Source organism: Magallana gigas, chromosome 1 (assembly GCF_963853765.1).
Source record: "Magallana gigas chromosome 1, xbMagGiga1.1, whole genome shotgun sequence".
Taxonomy (NCBI): domain Eukaryota; kingdom Metazoa; phylum Mollusca; class Bivalvia; order Ostreida; family Ostreidae; genus Magallana; species Magallana gigas.
In genome coordinates this window covers 6,482,223-6,495,631 of record NC_088853.1, presented here as the reverse complement: position 1 = coordinate 6,495,631, position 13,409 = coordinate 6,482,223, and the positions used below count along the sequence as shown (strand labels likewise).

The 13,409-nt window shown below is 38.0% G+C and overlaps 3 protein-coding genes across 3 annotated transcripts in view; all 3 read left to right on the top strand.

Moving 5' to 3' along the window:
• The first annotated feature begins 216 nt into the window (after positions 1–216).
• LOC105346433 (talin-1-like) lies at positions 217–4,686 on the top strand. Its single transcript, XM_066084875.1, has 4 exons — positions 217–441; positions 3,031–3,183; positions 3,341–3,483; positions 4,630–4,686. The coding sequence occupies exons 1-4, from the start codon at positions 417–419 to the stop codon at positions 4,684–4,686; spliced, it is 378 nt and encodes a 125-aa protein (XP_065940947.1). The 5' UTR covers positions 217–416.
• LOC105320272 (talin-2-like) lies at positions 4,630–6,818 on the top strand. Its single transcript, XM_066081813.1, has 3 exons — positions 4,630–4,733; positions 5,120–5,282; positions 6,608–6,818. Exons 1-3 carry the CDS (start codon positions 4,686–4,688, stop codon positions 6,628–6,630), a joined length of 234 nt encoding a protein of 77 aa, XP_065937885.1. The 5' UTR covers positions 4,630–4,685; the 3' UTR covers positions 6,631–6,818.
• A 1,075-nt stretch (positions 6,819–7,893) lies between these two features.
• LOC117687349 (talin) overlaps positions 7,894–13,409 on the top strand; it is a 123,574-nt gene continuing 118,058 nt past the window's right edge. Inside the window, exons 1-5 of the mRNA XM_066081801.1 lie at positions 7,894–7,927; positions 8,171–8,274; positions 8,668–8,781; positions 9,034–9,297; positions 11,323–11,406. Of these exons, the coding sequence (XP_065937873.1) occupies positions 8,671–8,781; positions 9,034–9,297; positions 11,323–11,406 (459 nt within the window). The 5' untranslated portion in view covers positions 7,894–7,927; positions 8,171–8,274; positions 8,668–8,670. The remainder of the gene's footprint in view (positions 7,928–8,170; positions 8,275–8,667; positions 8,782–9,033; positions 9,298–11,322; positions 11,407–13,409) is intronic.

Below are 13,409 nucleotides of genomic sequence, written 5' to 3'. Positions count from 1 at the left end.
ATTTCAGGGGGGGGGGGGGGGCTCAATTCACAGTTAATTTTCAACAATCTATACCCTTTGTCTACCGGTTTGTGGCGAGAACTAGGTCACAAAATGATCCAATGACTTCTCCCTATATTTTATATAAGTATACATGCCGTTTTAACAACCCAGTGACCCGAAACGTCCTCGATACCATTCCATATCATCGAAAGCACCGGAAGTTTGCATCGAGCAACGCGACGGCTAGCGGCGGCTCCCCCTATAAAGTCAGAGATGTTTCGAATGCATACGGTAAGTCCAGAGAAATCGTAAGAACCCGCGAAAATAGACAGCGACCAGAAAAAATGTGTAAACATTGCGGAAAATGATCACAATATCTTGATAACTGGCCAAGCTGGAACAGGAAAGACATTTACAGTAAAAAACATTGTCACATGGTCACCATCTGTACCAAGATGGGTAAGTCTAAGCAACATACAGCAACATAAAGTAAGACACTGCAACATACAGCAACTCATAGCAACACAAAAAAAAGAAGTTATAGTGGGGCAGCTGATGGTCACCATCTGTACCAAGATGGGTAAGTCTAATCAACATACAGCAACATACAGCAACTCATAGCAACACACAAAAAGAAGTTATAGTGGGGCAGCTGATGGTCACCATCTGTACCAAGACGGGTAAGTCTAAGCAACATATAGCAACTTAAAGCAACATACAGCAACACACGGCATATAGCAACACACTGTAACTCTCAACACACAGAAACACAGAGTTACAGTTGGATGATTGACAGCTACACAGTGGGGCAACTGATGGTCACCACCCAGCGGGCATTTCAACGTTGAAACAACGTTGTTTCAACGCCAGGCATCAACGTTGAATCAACGTTGAAATAAGGTTGCATATGAAAGATGAGGCAACGTTGAAAATGTAACGCTGTTTCAACGTCAAAGTTCAACGTTGATTCAACGTAGAAATTGTGTTGAAATCTGGTTTAAAATATATAGATATGACAATGAAAAAAAAGTTAAAATCAAGTGATTTTTGTAAAATGTTGTTTATAAACATATCGTCTTTTATTACGTTGTGCTGTTTTATGTGTTTTGACACTTTATTAAAAAAATCAAAATGTATAAAGTCGGCCTTTATTTAAATCCTAGTAGTATTTGAGTATATCCTTTGCTAAACAACTTGTGTATTAAGTCCTCGTTAAAAAGTTGAACTTGGCATTTCAAAATGTTTTAAATAAGGCTGTAGGAGAAACCACGTACATTCCGCCAAATGGTAGCCATGCTTGTTTTTCATGGGATGAAACAAAGGATGTCAACACAAAAACGTAGAATCCACAATTGTCAGTTCATCATTTGCATTCTGCAGACTGATTTAAAAAATAACTCCCAAGATACTCCAGTGTAAAATATAAAATAGTCACAAATTAATCGTCCAAAAGCTAAAATCCCTGCATTTTACAGTACATAAAATCTGTGTAGTGACTGCACGAGGTGTACCTAAGAACTGACTTTCTTTGTTCACCAATAGCGTCTTTAGCGGTCAAGCTGACATAGAGCAGGCTGGTAAATTGCATAACTCCCTTGATCAGCAGTGCTTGCAGTAGTGATAGGTCCGCGCATTCCCTTCTCACTGACCCAGTTAAAATGCAATTAGCCACGTGCTGTACGCACAGCTCAATCTCAAATTTCTTGTATGAAAACAATCTTTTTTATAAAAATGTAATGTGAAATAATAATTTAACTTTTCATTTAAAAGAAAATTGATATTTTAATTGGATAAGATAATAATATATTAATTTTATTGGAATATCTTTAAGATAAAATTGTATTCAAATTAACATTTAATATTTGTAAAAACACGTCATTTAATGCTTCCACTTTACAAAATATAAGTAAAACCTAAATTAAACAAATGATAAGGAAGTTTAAATTTGAAAATATGTGTTCAGTTTCATTAATATATTAAAACGTTGTTTCAACGTTGAAAAGTGGTTGATGTCTTCAACGTTGGAAATAAGTTAATGGGTCTTCAACGTGGAATCAACGTTGAGTTATGGTTTGGGTTTCAACGTTTAAACCTCAACGTTGATTCAACGTTGAATAATGGTTGATCAACGTTGCAACTTGATTTCAACCATTTCTCAACGTTGAAACAACGTTGCGTGCCCACTGGGCATCTATATCAAGATAGGTACTGTGGAATCATTTAATTTGGTGGGGGTCAATTTTCGATGGACAGATGTTAGCACATACAGCACCAAATAATAACACATGCAACATGTAGCAACGCAAACACTTAAGTAAGGTGAATGACAGCCACACAGTTGGGCAACACAATTTGTACCAAGATGGGTAAGTGTTAGCAACATACAGCAACACCTATCAACATATTTTCTGTATTGTTGTGTAATCGTATAGTGCTTATAACTTTGATTTATACCTGTCCAGAAGTTCCATGATATTCTTAAGTCTCTAGTCGCTTAAGTTAAGTCAGTCTCAAATATGTCAGTTTTCTTAGTCTAAATCCAAAACTCCGTAATAATGTAAATGTTCTAGAAAGTTATATCAACACTCTATTAAATATTTACGAGTATTTCAAACCTAATGCCAACCCACTAAGCACGGACCAAACGCCTTGCATGCTGCACAATGGAAAATTTAAGGGACAATAAACAAAATGCTTAGCGAGGCAATTAATGAACGAGACGGGAAACGGAGACTGGGGCCCACCCTTCTACCCGGGGAAGTGAGTTGACTCGAACCTTAGAGAAAAATCCACGTCAACTGCTGGACTAAGTCAAATCCTGACTTTATATACACTGCGCTCTGGGATTGTGTTTCTCTTAACCAATCAGAAGGACTATATGTATTTATAACTCGACCCAGCTTTTCCCCACATCATTATGAATAATACAGACATTTCCGAATGATACTTAATCGAATATCGTTACGTTTTGCTTAAGCAATAGACGAACACTTGCTTGACATGTGACCATGCTAAATATAATCCTATCACAGTTGTATTATTCTCCAGGTATCTCTAACCATGAGGAATACTCCCTGGTCCGCAAGATGATGGACGACAAGAAAGAGAAGACGCTGACTCTACGCCGAGACAAGTCCATCGCCAAGGACCAGAAGAAACTCAACGAGATGAGAAAGAAACTCCACACGGAGGACGACGAACGTAGGCTACGTTCATTGATACGTTTTGATTGGACATTTTCATAAAGTTTTGATCAAATGATTTTAATTGGAGTAGTTGATGAAATTTAGATTGAAAAAAATGTATTGAGTTTTGATTGGATGTTTTGTAAAGGAGTTTTGATTGGATGATTTTTCAGTGGAGTGGTTGAACCATTCACGGACCCTGAGGGAACAGGGGGTGTTGGACGTGGACACACTACTGCTGAGAAGGAAGTTCTTTTTCTCCGACCAAAATGTGGACCAGCGTGACCCTGTACAACTCAACCTGCTATACGTACAGGTAACATAGAATTATACATACAACCTGCTATACGTACAGGTAACTTAGAATTATTTATACAACCTGCTATATGTACAGGTAACATAGAATTATACATACAACCTGCTATATGTACAGGTAACGTAGAATTATACATACAACCTGTTATATGTACAGGTAACATAGAATTATACATACAACCTGTTATATGTACAGGTAACATAGAATTATACATACAACCTGTTATATGTACAGGTAACATAGAATTATACATACAACCTTCTATATGTACAGGTAACTTAGAATTATTTATACAACCTGCTATATGTACAGGTAACATAGAATTATACATACAACCTGCTATATGTACAGGTAACCTAGAATTATACATACAACCTGCTATATGTACAGGTAACATAGAATTATACATACAACCTGTTATACATACAGGTAACATAGAATTATACATACAATCTGCTATACGTACAGGTAACATAGAATTATACATACAACCTGCTATACGTACAGGTAACATAGAATTATGCATACAACCTGCTATACATACAGGTAACATAGAATTATACATACAACCTGCTATACATACAGGTAACATAGAATTATACATACAATCTGCTATACATACAGGTAACATAGAATTATACATACAACCTGCTATACGTACAGGTAACATAGAATTATACATACAATCTGCTATACATACAGGTAACATAGAATTATACATACAACCTGCTATATGTACAGGTAACCTAGAATTATACATACAACCTGCTATACGTACAGGTAACAATATAGAATTATACATACAACCTGCTATATGTACAGGTAACCTAGAATTATACATACAATCTGCTATACATACAGGTAACATAGAATTATACATACAACCTGCTATATGTACAGGTAACATAGAATTATACATACAACCTGCTATACGTACAGGTAACATAGAATTATACATACAATCTGCTATACGTACAGGTAACATAGAATTATACATACAACCTGCTATACGTACAGGTAACATAGAATTATACATACAGTCTGCTATATGTAAACAGATAAGTGTGTTTACTGGATAAATCTAACCAGATACGTGCTTAATTCCATTTATTTATACAAATGTATGTATACTCCGTGTGTTGACAGGGTAAATCTAACCTAATCACGGCAGATAGACGATCGGCGAGGCGTCACAGGAAGTGATGACAGGCATTGGAGAGACGGCTGACGACATGGACAGGATGTACCAGGTGAGGCGCTCTGATTAATTGTCTTCGGCTAACTGTGTGATTTCTTTCTTAAAAATTGATATCATTAAGGTGACATATATCTCATAGAATTAACAATGAATGTATACAGAAAGACGTATTTCTTGTGTTTTAAAAACTGTAGATTCCTAATTAAACGCAAGGTATAAACATCACGTAAAATCACATGAAACTTTGGCGTAGCAATTTCATATACTCAAGATTTGATGCAGCTGAATCTTGAAATTTAAGACTTGCATGAAATAAGGAATGTACATTATCATTGTAAATGTACATGTATCATAAGGTTTGATATGAATGGTGTTGTATTTTTAGGAGACATTGTACATGTATCATAAGGTTTGATATGAATGGTGTTGTATTTTTAGGAGACATTGCTAGCTCTTGCTAAGGCAGTGGCCAATGCGATGGCCCAGCTCGTCCTGAAGGCCAAGAGTGTGGCCAGCACCACCGAGGACCAGGGGCTTCAGAACAAGGTCATCAGCTCAGCGACCAGCTGTGCCCTCACGACAGCTCGTGGCCTGTACCAAGGTACGTCTGTTCATCTACTGTACACAGGGTTATTGTAGCCTTGTATTTCTTTCACCCTTCTACTTGCAAATTTGTCCTGTCTTCAATTTGCCAAGATGTAGTTGTGTTAAAAGGGAGAAGATTGGAGACCTTTGATTTTTCTGAGTCTTAAATTCATCTGCTGACAATGAGGAGAACAATGGGCAAAAAAAAAAACCGGGGGCGAATATTTCCCTGTATACAGATAAACTTGAGGTGTGTAGTAAGATAAGTCGGAGTTTGTAGTTTATCCATGTACATCACAGAACAAACTGATCGACCGGGCGACGGTCTGTACCCTCGCCACATTTCAACACGAAGCTTGTAGCAAGGTACGACTTATATATCATGGCTTGGAATAAGGTATGATTTATCAGGCTTTGTCACAGCTTGCAGCTTGTTCTAAGTTAAAGGTAAATTGACTGACAGAGCTAATAGCTTGTACAAAGCTTTCAGATTGTCTCTGTATATCTCTGTAGCTCCATGACTTTGGTTCGGTAAGAAGCTATGCTGACTGGTAACACAATTTTATTTGGATAACCTTAGTTTGCTGTTAATTTGGATTTGATTTTTATGAAATCTGTTTTAAAGATTGAATATCAGAGTTTAATATTAGTACTAATATTGTAATATGAAATAGATGATATACATTTTTTCATTTGAATTCTCTATGATTGATACTTATTGGTTGGACTAACCCATTTGTTTGGATCTGATTTTTTCGGGTTGATTCATGAGGTTCAGACTAATCCCTTTGCTTGACAAATTCTTCTGGAAATGATATTATAGGTTAGAAATACTCAAAACAATGCGGCCGATTTCTTGAATCGGGATTGATCAAATTGGATGGGATAGATCCTATAGACTGAGATTGATCCTAAAGGCTGAGATTGATCCTAAAGGCTGAGATAGATCCTATAGACTGAGATTGATCATAAAGGCTGAGATAGATCCTATAGACTGAGATTGATCATAAAGGCTGAGATTGATCCTATTGGGTAGGATTGATCCAGTAGGATGGAGATAATTCAATTTGTTGAGACCTTGGATTTTTATTGATCCTGTATGTTAAGTGCAAATACTGTCTTTGAGTGTGGTGTAGATGGTGGCTCTTATTGGTTGAATTAATCTATTTGTTACAATAAGTCCTATTGGTCGAATTTATCCATTTGTTACAATAAGTCCTATTGGTTGAATTTATCCATTTGTTACAGTAAGTCCTATTGGTTGGAATAATAATCTCTTAGGATGACATCTGCCTGTTGGTACTAACACCGTTTTATATTGTATCACTATATATGTTGTAGGTGGTGGCTCCGACCATCAGTAGCCCGGCCTGTCAGGAACAGCTGATACACGCCACCAAGGGTGTGGCTCACTCTGTTGAGGGAATCGTGGAGGCGGACCAGCAGTCCTGCCGCGATGACAAGCTTCTGGCTGACCTAGGCACCGCAGCCACCGCGGTTACTCAGGCTCTTAACGACCTGCTACAGCACATCAAGAAGGGGGCAGGGCCCACCGCGGTAAGTGGGATAGTCACTGTTTTCTTTTTATGTAGCTTTTTATTTTCTCTCTCTCTCTCTCTCTCTCTCTCTCTCTCTCTCTCTCTCTCTCTCTCTCTCTCTCTCTCTCTCTCTCTCTCTCTCTGAAATAGACCTGTTACACAATATTTAGAAAAAATGAAGAAATTATTACACTGAATTTTTGGTTATAATGACAAACACATTTTAAGGATATTTTGATACAAAGCATTGAGCCTTTAATGATACCAAGATCATGTCATTGAACTCTTCTGTGCAGTGAGGTAGTGAATGTATGTTTTTGATATTCAGGCTGGGGAGTCCCACGAGGACGCAGTGGACACGATCCTGACTGTGACGGACAGACTGTTCAGTAGTGTGGGCGACGCCCACGAGATGGTGAGACAGGCCAGGCAGCTAGCTCAGGTAAGCTCGCAAATATCTCACACATCTTTCATAAGTTCATTTCTATAAAAGTCAATGCTAGATTGGGTTAGCACCTACATGGCTCAGAAATTTAACACTGTTGACTGTTTCAATATATTTACTTGTTTATGATATAATTTTTTTGACCTTGATATCTGTTGTTTTCAGGCGACCTCTTCATTGGTTGGGGCCATCAGGGGAGAAGCTGAGGGCCACTCTGACTCGGTTATGCAGAAGCGGCTCCTGGCCGCCGCCAGACTACTCGCTGATGCCACCGCGAACATGGTGGAAGCTGCCAAGGTAAGGAAAAGTTGTGTGCATTGAACAATGAGATGGGAAGTATTATAGTATACTGTGTTTCTGGTTATGTAGACATTTGTAGGCCGCAGAGCATATGATTGTAAAGGTAAAGCAGCTGAAATTCTAGAATGCAATATTAAGTTAAACATTTGTAAAGTCAAATGTTATATTTGATACAGAGTTGTATATCACAGTTGACAGCTATATTATGTTCAATCAATTTCAGTAAAGTGTTATATTCTAATATTACAGGGCTGTGCGTCGAGTCCGAACGACTCGGAGCAGCAGAAGAGACTACGAAACGCTACAGAGGATCCCCGGGCTGCCACAAATATCGCTGCCAGCAACGCCCTCAAAAAGAAACTCATCAGGAGGCTAGAGGTCAGAGACTCATTAAGTGTCATTTAATAATCTTTAAAACCTGTAATTTAATTGCAATAAATGATATTCCACATGATGGCTTTATATTACAATCATGTTTTGTGATGAGACTTTACTTGAGTCATTTAGGTGTATTATGGTTACAACTATGCTTTGAAATGTAATTGGATTGTAAAACGAGTATTTTACAATCGTACTTTAATATGTCATTGGACTGTAAGAGATTATGTCTATGATTTGTAGAACGCCGCGCGTCGTACCGCCTCAGCCACCACACAGCTGATTAACGCCTCAAAGAATGCAACACCAACAAAACCTCGGAACATCAACTGACTCAACAGTGTCAGGTATGGATTCATAGTTATTTCATCACAACTTAACTTGCACGAAGGTGGAAACGCTTAATACATATATAGGTCCTAGTTTATGGCCAGTCAGCAAAAGGTCACTGGATCAAATCCTGCATTAGCCACATTATGTTTTCAGCTGTTTCTTTAATTGCCATGGCACTGTCGTATCTTTGTTCCCCTTAAGTATGAAAGTATTATTAGAGTGCTATCTGAGAATATTGTACTGTGTCTTCCATGTTTTGCTCTATAACACTATTTTATTGGCTGGAAGGATGGTATCATGTCCTTCACAAATACTGTTGATGATTGGCTGAGAGAATGATAGTGTGTCCTCCTTGTATTGTTGTATTTTATTGGCTGAGACTATCACGTGTTGTTCTCCTTCTACAGATCATGAATGAACAGCTGCCTCTGTTGATCCAAGGATTCCGGGGATCTGAGACAAACCAGGACAGCCCTACAGCCCAGCTACAACTGATCAATGCCAGCAAGGAATTTATACAGGTATAAAGTACGAATTATAAGAGAGACCATTTGGCAAGAAAAAAAATCAAACATTGATAGTACAATGTCTGTAGATCTCGCTGCAATGTTTGGGGGAGAAGGGAAAATGTCTTAAAACTAAGTTTTCTGTGCTATATTTAACTTATTTTGTTGTTAAAGATTATTTTATCAGAACAATATGTTGTGCACAGTCTATTATAATATACACTAGTTTCACATTTCGGTTCACTGGCTGCATTTCTCTTATGACAGCCTGCCAGTCAGCTGGTATCCGCCGCAAACGCCGCAGCCCCAACAGTTGGAGACCAAGCAGCGAGCATGAATATGAACCAGGCAGTGAAGACGATGACCACTGCGCTCGCCGAGCTGAGAACCGCCTCTGGGAAGGCAGAGGAGATGTGTATCTCACTGGAGGTGGACGCCGCGCTTGATCAGCTGACTGAACTCGACCGCGAGCTGGAGGAGTACCGCAGAGCCGCCGACGGCGGTAACCTGGTGCCACTACCCGGTGAAACGGTAAGGCCAAGAGGAAAATGTCATGGTGATGATATTGTCAGGTCAAGGGTTAAAGGTCATGAATTCTCAATGGTAGTAGCATGTGTATACATAGTGCATTTGTTAATTGGATTATATGTAAAGTGGATCATTCATATTATGTTAAGGCCAGGGGTTAAAGGTCATGAATATTTAGTGATCGTAGCATGTTTATAGTGAAAAGATCATCACTAAAAATGTAAGTAAAGGGTGTAAAGTATCAGATATTTTTTGATTATTATATAAATGGGAGATTTGATATTTTACTTTGGCCTTCTATTGTAATATGGTGGAATGGAGTTGATACATGATACTGTTACGTATTTCAGGTGGAGGCGTCGGCCAATAAACTTGGCTCCACCTCTAAGAACGTGGGATCGGCGATGGCTCAGCTACTGACTGCTGCCTCACAGGTAAACACAGATAAATGTATAATGGAGACAGAAATTTTGTAGAATATATTTAGCATTTCATATATTCTGGTAATAGATATATGATGTAAAAAAAAAAAATAAGACATCACTAGAAATATGAGATGCAAAAATTGAAACAAGATGACTGATGCAAAGATGGATGGGTGTGGATCGTTCCCTCTTTGTCAATACCGGACGCCCAGAAATCATCGTAGGTTGCCTCAACGAAGATTGTTGATTTTTTTGCTTTACGCAAAGCCTCACGGAAAGCCGATACCTGGTCAAATTTCGCTTCTATTATTTCTGTCATCAAAGCTAATTTTTCAGATTCAAAACTTGTAGAGTTCGAGATGGTTTTTCAAATTTTTTTTGCATCTAATGCAGTAGTCGCAGACTGAATTGTGTTTGCTTTGGGAATATCGCCACTTCGTACAGCTTTCACGTATTAAAATGCGTGTTCCGACAATTTGTGAGTAACACCAAATGCTTTTATTTCACATGGGAAAAAATTGGATAGGGTATCAGAAGCCCCCGCAAAAGGTACAACTTTGGCTAAAGGTGCTGTGTAGTGGTCACACGTATCATCACCCGGGGAGTGTCCGCCCTTCTTACAGACCTTACATCTGGACGAGTTAGGGCAGTCTCTTCTATAGTGGGTAGCCTCCCAGCAGTTAGTACAAAGAGGGGTGCGTTTATTTGAAGGTTGAATGTAGTGATATATGAAACACTGCAACCCTGCGCATTTGCATTGACGGGGCAGAAATTTGCCGTCCGACAGAGCGCTAACATAGATGAAGCGATTACCATTCAAAATTCCTGTCATTTTTCTTGTTTCGGGGTGTCTAATATTTTCATACTTTAAGCCACTGGTGAAATTTAGATCAAACTGTTTTAGCATTTTCATGATTTCATCATCATCTACGGACAGAGGGACTCCTTTGACCGTAATTTTGAGCACCTGCTCAGACGGTTCATTGGTACCTGCGGAGAAGGGGTTGGTGTCATATACACTAATGTGCCTATTTCTGATATCAAACCCTTCCTGTAGAAGTTTTGATCTGCTGTTGGACGATTTGACATAGACCCGCCAAAGACCTCTGTCTTTTTGAATGCATTGAATATCATTCACAACTTTACTTGTTGCTACAGAGAGTTCATAATCAGAAACACGATTAGCTTCATTTGTTATAATCCCGTGGATCTCTTTGTCCTTAAAATAAATAGGTTTCAGTAGCTCCATTTTTAAAGGACATTCAATGTAACCTTTTGATTCCCGTTTGATTCCCGTTAGGTAAGAGAGTTTCACTCACAACACATTCGGTGATCGATGCGCTGAACTCAAATCACAATGTTGTACACAGGTTATTTTAAAAACCCGGTCGAAATAAATCCAAAAGTGAATGAAAATGATGATTCAAAGAAATATTATATACACAAACACAATATATACAAAATCTGCGAAGGAGATTCAGCCAAAAGCCTTTAAATCCCTCAAAAATTGCCAAAAACACGGAGCGTGGAACAAACGCGTCCTCACGGCTCAGCGTCACATGACCAAAAAAAAGTTGATACATGATACTGTTACGTATTTCAGGTGGAGGCGTCGGCCATGAAACTTGGCTCCACCTCTAAGAACGTGGGATCAGCGATGGCTCAGCTACTGACTGCTGCCTCACAGGTAAACACAGATAAATGTATAATGGAGACAGAAATTTTGTAGAATATATTTAGCATTTCATATATTCTGGTAATATGATGTAAAAAAAAAATAAGACATCACTAGAAATATGAGATGCAAAAATTGAAACAAGATGACTGATGCAAATGAAAAAGTAACATATTTACCCCCGATTTTGTAATTTTTGTGATATGAGAAAAAATGGAGTGAACAGTATAATATATGACATGATTTTATTCTGTTGTGACTTTTCTTCACACATTCTTCCCTATGGTCATTTCTCAGGGACATGGATTTTATGTATCTAATATATTATATATTTTCACTATATGGTGATTTTTCAGGGCAATGAGAATTACGTGGGTGTAGCAGCCAGGGACACCGTGAACGCCCTCCGCATGCTGACAGAATCCACACGCTTTGTCGCCTCAACCTCAGAGACATCGAGGTCAGACGGCAGGTCATCGACAGCGCCCGCTACTTCATCGACAAGTAGACGCATCTACTGGAGGAGACCAAGCGAGCCATTAACGACCCAGAAAACCCTGAGAAACAGGCTCGACTTAACCAGGTGGCCAAGGCTGTGTCGAGTGCGCTCAACAACTGTGTGAACGCCCTGCCTGGACAGAGAGACGTGGATAAAGCCATCAGACAGATCACAGACTCGAGGTACGCAGATCTGTCTGTTCAGCAGACAAAGTCTATCTCAGAAATAGACAAAATTTAAGTCGGAAGCAGATTTGATCTCAGAATTAGTGGATAAAGAGTCAAATGGCATCCACCGAGATAGTTACATCTATCTTAGAAATAGACGAATAGGCAACCTTATGTCAACAGTAAACAAACTTCATCTCAAATTTTAACTTGGCTCATAAAAAATCACCTTTTTCACAGAAATAGTTCTCATTCTTTCAGAATTAAAATACTTCACATATGCATAGAAATCCTTATCTCATAAAAGTAATCTTAACAAATTTACTTCATCTATGCATCATTATTAGGAACTGATTGTGCATGAGAAGAAATCTATATCTCATAAAAAAAAAATTCTCAAATTTAGATACCCCCTGGTAATCAAAAGATACATAATTGATAGAAATGAAGTTGATATAAATTTCCCCCAATTCTGTTGTTGTACTTTTATATCAGGATGATATATCAAACATAATCAGAAAATGTTATCTAATTCATTCAATCTTTATTTCCCCCTTGCAAAGATTTCATGTTGTAAATTACAATATATAAAGAAAATCAGTCAATCGTACAAAAATAGGAAATAATTGTGAAGACAACGTATATACATATATAGTAAGGAAAATATTTATAAATTGTTACATTTGCTCTAAGAATAATAGAGCTCTATTGTAGCATGCTGCTGCACTACATACAAATTTTGCGCAACTGCAGATAAATTTTTTCTTGTTTTGTTTATCTAATAATGTTGTGGGTTCAAATCCCCCGAGCAAAATATAGTATAAAACTTCATCTCTTAGCTGTGAAAGCTCTACATATAAATGGACATCAAAATTATTGATTAAACTGTTGTAAAACGAATTCCTAACAAAAGCTGTGGATGGACACCCCAATACAGAATGCTGAAATTGGTTGCTGTAAGTGCATTGACATATTCTGCAGTTATGGTCTATATACACGGGTGGAATGGTCCAGAGTTTCGCTAGTAATCTAATAAATGAAAATTCAAATTTCCAGAGTCTGATAGGAGAGACTGTATTGTGAAAAACTTTAAACATTCGGAAGTCTGTATCATTTTCCGTGCGACTTCTCCATTCCTCAGTATGGTGATTATGTATCGACTTTTTAACTATAATTTTCCAATCCCTTTTTTCAGGGAATTTGCCAGCTTCATGAAATAAATGTAAATATTGAAGTAAATTATATTTGGCTAGAATTTTGTAAATATCCTAGGCTTAAAAATCCGGAAAATGGTTTGATGCCGTCCTGTAAAAGGTCACATAATCTAAGAAGAAAATATTTTTCGTCAG

Excerpts from the sequence above, each read along its gene's own strand:
- LOC105320272 (XM_066081813.1), top strand. The coding sequence starts at position 4,686 with ATGACAGGCATTGGAGAGACGGCTGACGACATGGACAGGATGTACCAG. Across the intron at positions 4,734-5,119 it reads ACATGGACAGGATGTACCAG|GAGACATTGCTAGCTCTTGC; the intron begins GTGAGGCGCTCT and ends TTGTATTTTTAG. Across the intron at positions 5,283-6,607 it reads AGCTCGTGGCCTGTACCAAG|GTGGTGGCTCCGACCATCAG; the intron begins GTACGTCTGTTC and ends TATATGTTGTAG.
- LOC105346433 (XM_066084875.1), top strand. The coding sequence starts at position 417 with ATGGTCACCATCTGTACCAAGATGG. Across the intron at positions 3,184-3,340 it reads CCACACGGAGGACGACGAAC|TGGAGTGGTTGAACCATTCA; the intron begins GTAGGCTACGTT and ends ATGATTTTTCAG. Across the intron at positions 3,484-4,629 it reads TCAACCTGCTATACGTACAG|GGTAAATCTAACCTAATCAC; the intron begins GTAACATAGAAT and ends GTGTGTTGACAG.